This window comes from Artibeus jamaicensis, unplaced genomic scaffold, assembly GCF_021234435.1.
Source record: "Artibeus jamaicensis isolate MK-2021 breed Jamaican fruit bat unplaced genomic scaffold, CSHL_Jam_final contig_484, whole genome shotgun sequence".
NCBI lineage: Eukaryota > Metazoa > Chordata > Mammalia > Chiroptera > Phyllostomidae > Artibeus > Artibeus jamaicensis.
In genome coordinates, this window is record NW_026521859.1 from 12,330,995 (window position 1) to 12,338,225 (window position 7,231).

General features: G+C 60.9%; 1 protein-coding gene across 1 annotated transcript in view; it reads left to right on the forward strand.

Moving 5' to 3' along the window:
- Positions 1–6,976, forward strand: part of CUNH6orf132 (chromosome unknown C6orf132 homolog) — a 31,495-nt gene extending 24,519 nt beyond the window's left edge. Inside the window, exons 4-5 of the mRNA XM_053668347.1 lie at positions 1,107–4,224; positions 4,737–6,976. Coding sequence (XP_053524322.1) covers positions 1,107–4,224; positions 4,737–4,854 — 3,236 coding nt within the window. The 3' untranslated portion in view covers positions 4,855–6,976. The remainder of the gene's footprint in view (positions 1–1,106; positions 4,225–4,736) is intronic.
- Positions 6,977–7,231: the final 255 nt, after the last annotated feature.

A 7,231-nucleotide genomic window follows, 5' to 3' on the forward strand; every position in this document is an offset into this window, starting at 1 on the left:
TTCAGAGAGGCCCCCCCGCCCCAGGTTTGTTAGGCTCTGTGCCAGAAACTGGGAGGAGGGGAGGCGGAGGAGGGGTGCCCTTAAGACAGAAACGACCAGGGCATCCTGGTGTCTGCAGGCTCCAGGGAGAAGCTGGGACTGGGTTCAAGAAGGGCGGGGTGTGCGCTGCTGGCCCCCGTTGCTCAGCAGCTCTCTGGTGCCCGGCTGTCCCCGTCACCTTTGTACACACCCCCATGCCCCCCCCCAGCCTGGTATCTGTTCCAGAAGTTCTCTGAGAGGGGGGGAGCTGGGTGCGTGGTAGATTCAGGGTCTTTAGAAAGCAGAACATTGCTCTCTCTCAAACTTGCACCAAACTTCCTTACTGAGTAGGTCTGCAAGGCCCCTGCCCTGGATCCGTGACTTCTTCTCTCTCACATTCCCTGTCTGTCCCACCCAGTCTGAAACGTCAGGTACAGCTGGTACTGACCAAAGTCACTGCCAAAATGACCAAAGGCCCACTCATTAAGGGCCCAGTGTGGACCTACCACGTGATCTGTCCTTTATGTAGCTTTATAGGAATTCTCGTATTTAATCCTCACAACAGCTTTATGGGGTAAGCACTGATATTATGCCCATTTTAAAGATGATAAAACTGAGGATCAGCAAGGTTAATTAGTGTGTCCAAGGTCACACATTTGATAAGAAGTAGGGCTGAGATTTGAACCCTGGTCTTTCTGGCTTTATACTAGTCAAGGTCCCTGTAAGAGACGGACGGCGCCCTCCCAGTGGGTAGTTGAAGAGAGCTCAGTAAAGGGGTGATACACCAGAGTGGGAGCAGGGCAGAGAAGGGGGGTGGGACGCGACTCTCAGGAGCAAATGGAGAGTATTCAATAGTCTCCGGAGGCTGGGCCAGCGACAGGCAGGCGTCTGTCCCTGGAAAGAAGGGGGTCACCCCCAGAACAGCTCGGGGGATGGAGGCACCGCTGCCCCCTCACTCGGTGCTCACAGGACAGGCCTGACCCTGGCCACTTGGTATCTTGGTCGCACCCCTCGTGCCCCGGGCACACAGAGGTTGCCGGCGCTGGTCGGCCTCCCACTTTTTCGTCTTCGTGTCTCCCCTCTTCCAGGTACCAGCTCCCTGGTTAACGGCAACCTCCGACTGTACAACTCTGTGGGTGACCTCAGGCTTGGGCACTATGGCCAGGACCCACTCATCCCCCCGCCTCCCCCAGGCCCAGCCCCAGGGCCACCCTCAGTGCCGCTCCCAGACACCTCGCAACCTCGAGGGGCGTCCCCACCGCCACCTCCACCTCCCAAGCCTTCCCCACCACCTGCCCTGCTGCTGGAACCCCCGCCCCCGCCCAGCATGGCCCCACCTCCACCCCCAGTACTGGGGGTCCTGTCCCCCCCATCCACACCCGCCCCTCCTGATTTCATCCCCCCTGCCCCACCCTTGGCCTTTCTAGCTCCACCCCCACCCCCTATGCCGGCCCCAGCACCCCCGACTGCAGCGTCTCCTCACGTGAAGAGCACGCACCTCTTTCCCCCTGGGGGTGTCACCAAGTGGAAATCAGACGTAGCACTAAATGGCAAGCAGCCAGAGGCCCCCGGAACCAGCCCCCCCAGGAGCCCTGCTGAGCCAAAGGGGAGCCCTCTGGGACCTAAGTCAGAGCCCCAGCTCACCTTTCCCCGTTCATTCAAGGTGCCTCCTCCAACCCCAGTCAGGACTTCGTCCATCCCCGTTCAGGAAGCACAGGGGGGTTCTCCTGAGGAAGAAGGGGCCGCCAAGAAGGCCCCCGGTCGACTCCTACTGCCTCCCAACTTCCACATCCGCCCCGCATCCCAGGTCTACCCGGACAGGGCCCCTGAGCCAGATGGACCCGGGGAGCTCAGGACTCTGGCACCTGGCAGCCCGAGGCTGAGCCAGTCCCAGACCTGGACAAAGGAGCAAACTGAGACTCTGCCCTCAGCCTCTCCCCTGCCTCTTCCCACAGCCCCGCTCCCTCCGCCAGCACCCCCACTCCCTCCACCAGCACCCCCACTCCCCCCAGCTGCCCCTCCTTTGCCCTCTGATGAGAAGGCAGTTCCTCCACCTGTTAAGTTTCTGAAAAGCCCCAAATCCAGCTCTCCTCCCAAACCCAAGCCCAACCCCCCTAGTCCAGAGGACACAGCCTCTTCAGAGCCTGTGGACTGGCGGGATCCCAGCCAGATGGCAAAGCTTCGGAGCGAGCTGGCAGCCTACCTCTTCGGCTCCAGGAGAGAGGACCAGTGCACCAGTCAGCAGCCAGGCCCCCCGGTGGCTTCTCAGGGAAAGGAGGGCAAGAAGAGCCCCAGCCTGCCTGAGAAGGAGACCCCCCCAAGGGATCCTGGGAAGAGTCCCTGTCCAGAGGGAGAGGCGGCTGCCAGCCTGCCCCTGCCCCCTGTGGACTACCTGTCCCCAGGCTCTGCGGCTCCCAGTGTCCAGCAGATCCGGAACGAGCTGGAAGCCCGGCTGTCCTTAGCAGAGAAGGAATCCAAGCCCAGCAAAGGGTCTCTGCCTCCTAAACCTCGGCTAGAAGGGGGAAGAGTCTTTGAAAACAGAGCTGATAATGGCCAATTCTCTAAGCCTGTGGCCAAGACTATGCCACCATTATCCACCACCCCTCTGCCAGCCACACCACGCCAGTCCAAGGCCACATCTGGACCAGCTATACCTGGGCCAGCCACACCTGGACCAGCCACACCTGGGCCAGCCACACCTGGACCAGCCACACCTGGGCCAGCCACACCTGGACCAGCCACACCTGGGCCAGCCACACCTGGACCAGCCACACCTGGGCCAACCACACCTGGACCAGCCACACCTGGGCCAGCCACGCCACCCAAGGCTGGGCCTGGGCCTGCTGTGCCTTCTGCTGCAGCAACTCTGCCCACCACATCGTTACAGCAGACAGCAGAGAAGAACCTGGTCCCAGCCGAGCAGAGGAAGAAACCCAAACCTCAAGAATTTGCAGTGCCTTCCCAGCCAAAGGCAGAAGGGCGGCCCTCAGAGGCCAGTGAACCTCCCACACAGGGTGCCTTCTCATCTCCAGCCCTCCCGCCAAAGACAGCCGCTGGCAGAGAAGAGGCGGCGTTTCTCTACAGGCCTCATCGAAGCCAGAACAGCCCCGGTAGAGAGGTTGCCACGGTGATGCCCACCATGGCCAGAGGAGAGGCTGCCGCATCAGGGGAGCCTGTGGAAGCAAAGGAGCCCCAGGGGCTGTCAGCCAAACCCCCAGCCTCAGCCCAGCCCGCTGACGAACTCCTCAGGCACCCGGTGACAGGGGAGGTGGTGGAGCGGGGCTCCCCGATGGCCCTGCTCCTTGCAGCCAGACAGAGGGCGCAGAAGGGAAGGTCTCGGGCGGCTGGCCTGGGTCGGTCCTCCCTGCCGGGGAGCATCCGTGTCCACAGCAGCCCACCCCAGGCATGCTCTGACAGCATCTTCCTCAAGGAGGGCCGGCCCAACTCCTTCACTGTGGTCCCCAGGTTACCCCCAGAGGCTGGGCAGGACCCCCAGCAGGCCTCCTCCACACAGCCCTCTGGGCCCAGCCCGTGGAAGGCCCAGCCCGACCGGGACTCAGAGGACACAGAGCCGAGCCGAGAGTACAACCGGGCCAAGGCCCCTGTGGCCTGGGAAAGATCAGCGTCCTCCAACCTTCCCCAGGGCCACCTGCTGCCCAAGTCCTTCTCCTCCCCTTCTTCCCCCTCCTACAAGGGCGAGGAGGAGAAGTTTGGCTTTGAGGTCATCCCACCACCGCCGGAGTTCAGCAATGACCCCCCAGCCTCGGCTCTGCAGTACCTGGGCCGCCAGGGCTCCCCTCCGGGGAACAAGTTCTCAGACTTGGGGCAGCCCCTGGACACGGGCCCCGCGATCTCTGCGCGTTTTCCAGCGGGTGAGCGCTACTGCGGCGCTGGAGGCCTAGGGCGCTTCTCGAGGGGGAGCCGCTCGCTCATTAAGAGGCGCCTGTACGTCGGGGAGCCCCACCGCAGCCCTGGGCTGTCCCGCGGGGGCACTGGCCGCAGCTTGAGCTCCCCCAACTGCTTTGGGCCGCAGCCGGGAGGCCCGGAGGTGCGGCGCGTCAACTCTGCGGGCCGAGCACGTCCCAGCGGCCTGGGAGCACGGAGGATGTCCCTGGAGGGCTCCACTCGCGTAGAGGCCAAGTTCAAAGCTCCTGGCAAAGCTCCCACCGGTGACCGCGTTCTCCCCTCCTCTACAACTACCGGCAGGTGAGCTGGGGGCAGGGGCGATGGAAGGTGATAGGTGAGGTGCGGCCTGGGCAGCCAGATGAGGCGGAGACTGCCCTTGGACCAGGCCCGGGCCATCAGTCCAAGACACACTCTGCGGACCCAAAGGGGCGGGAGGCTCACTTTCCCTACAGAGGGCGCTCCCCTTAGCTGCTTCCTCATCTCCCTTGACCTCCCTTGTTCTTGCTTTCCCCACCCTGCTTCCTGTTCTCCCTCCTCTCTCCTACCTGCTGGAGTCCCAGGGCTTCAGGCTTCTGGTGGAGGGAGGTCTGAGTGGTCCTGGGGTGGCAGGGTTTCCCAAGGACACAGAAGGTTCCAGAGCCAGGCTAGGAGTGAAGGGCTCTGAGGAGAAGGGTAGGAGTGTCCCCCCGGGGCCTGGACAGGAGGGGGAGCCCTGGGTCTGGTGAACGGTATTGGCTGACTGGGGTGCCAGCTGAGGTTGGGGTTAGTTAACCAGCTGCAAGTTCATCCCACCTCTCTCTGCTCCCCACCAGGTCTCCCCGCAGCACCCCCCACTATAGAAGCCCCATCAACACGTTCACCGTGAGGCCTGGGACCCGCCATCCCATCTCCTACGCCTACTCAGGAGCCCATCGGAGTGGCCCGTCCTGAGCCCAGGGTTCCAGCAGCTCTAGTCCAAGGGCGCAGATGGGACACTGGTTTTCGTGGGGGTGGGAGGGATGCAGCAGGCGTTCCACGGCAGCCTGACCCAGACACAGTCTTTGCTCTCCGAAGGCAGGGGATGGACAAGGAGGGAGAAGCAGTGGTTCCAGGAAGATCAAGAGCGGGCCTCTGCGTCCGGGGTGCTGTGGACTGTCTGTCGATGGGGGTGGGGGGAAGGAGGGAGGGGAGGAGGCACCTTCAGGAGCCTGGAGCCCGAGTTTCTGCTATCTGGTACTATTTGCTTTAGCAAGGCTTATTTAAAGCAGTTTTACAAGCACGGCCTACCGAACAGGTTCTAAAAGCAAGGGGTGGGGCATTAAATTCCAGTGGGAACCCATCTTGGGGTGGCTCTGACTGCCTCTCGGGCCCTCACCACGGGCCGACCGCGTGGGGGTGCAGGGCACTATAGGCTGACCTCTCCAGTGTCTACCTGTTGCCACCCCAAGAGGTGACTCCTAGCACGCAAGGTGGGACCAGGAATGTGCCTACAGAACGTGTGGGGCAGGGACCAGAGAGTGCTTTTCATTAACCGGCCAAGGGCGGGGCTGGGGGACCTGATGGCTCCTTTCGCTCTGGCCCAGGCCTTTGTTGTAGGGAGGCCCAGGGAGCGAAGCCTTGGCGAGTTTGCGGTGGGAACAGAGGATCGAGGCAGCTGTGACTTGTGGGTTGGGCTCAAGGGTCAGAAGGCCTGGGGCTCAACAGCAAAGTCCTTAAAATGTGCGGCCCAGATGCAGTAAGGCCGTGGAGAGTGGGAGGTGGCAGGGATGGGAAATGTGGTCTGCGAGATCCTGGCTGCCGACCAGGAGTGTCTTGGAAAGTGAAGAGTGGTAGGACTGGGCCGGTTCAGAGCAGGGGGCCGTCAGTAGGGTGGCCGTTCATCCTCTGCCTGGGCAGACCCGGTTTATGCCTGTTTGGCAGTGAATGGGACCCCCTTCCACTTTCAAAAAAGTCCTGGTTCGGATGATATGTCGTCACCAACCATCTCAGGGAACAGTGTTCCTCTCTCTGTCCCTGCCTTCAGGCCTTGGCGGGCCGTGGGACCTTTATGATGTGTGGTGACCTGCCAGGGTACGAGTTCGTGGGGACAGCAGGTGAGCCACTTCAGGGAAAAGGAGTGCAGGGCTGGGCAGGCCCCTGGATGGGGCGGGACTGGGTACTGGTGTTGGAGGAGCAAACCTCACCCCACACTGTCACCAGTTCTGCATGTATGTATGTATTTTCCCTGTACAACGTTTTATAAAAGAGCCCACTAATTTATCTGCTGTGTTGAGGAGGGGTGGGGCGTGCGTTCCTGGCTGTAGATTGCTCTGGGCTGGGTGGGGAAGGACTGGCTCTCACTTGGCTTGGGAACTAAACAGGCCAGTTTGGATAGGCGTCCTGCTCTGCGGCTGCGGGTCGACAGCTCCGAGTTCCTGGGGCCCCGTGATGAGGGGCTGGGAGAGCGCAGCTGCGGGAGGCTGAGCACGGGCTGGTGGCTGAACTGACCGGTGAGCCGTTGTGCTGGGCCTAACCTTTGTCTTCTGACCCTGATTCTCTCTTGTTCTCCAAATCCACCAAGGGAAAGGGGCAGAGCTGAGGCCTGGAAATAACAAACTGCATCCTTAAGCAAGTTTCTCTGACTCTCTGAACCTCGGTTTCTCTTTCTGTACCCTGGGCATGATAATAATACCTACCTCATACAGCTGTTGTGATGATTGGAGACAGTTGTGAATCCATTTAACGAGTATTTGAGTGACTACCAGACGGCAGGCACTATGCTGAGCATGACATACAGCAGTCAGCACACTGACAGGACTCCTACCCACAGCAAGGTTGCGGCTTAGTGGAGGAGAGTGGGGAGGAAAAGAACCCACGGAACATCATAAGTTATAGTAAAGCGGGAGGAAGGGAAGGAACGGGGAGGTGAGAGCAACTGGAGGGTGAGGGACAGAAGTGGGTCTGCTTTGGCCAGGCAGTCAGGGAAGGCCTCCTGAAGTGGTGACATCTGTGCCGATTCGGGCAAAGCGTCCTGCATGTGAATAGCACTCAGTAGTTGCTCAATAAACTGCATCTTTGGGTGATGACTACTTTACACGTGTGTGTGGCTTTTTCCATGACGCTTTGACATGGTACCTGTGACTTTTCCAAAAGTGGAGGTGGGGAAGCAGAGAAGTCATCGTGAGGTGCTGTCAGAGGGAGGGTTGTGTTTTCTCCTCTGGGTCCTTTTTGGGGAAGGGGGTTTGTCGGCAGAGAGAGACTGAGAGGGTGGGTCTCTGATTCAGCAGCTTCTTCCAGGAAGGGTTTCTAGGCCTCCCCCATCCTGGGGCTTCCTCGCCCGACTTTCCCC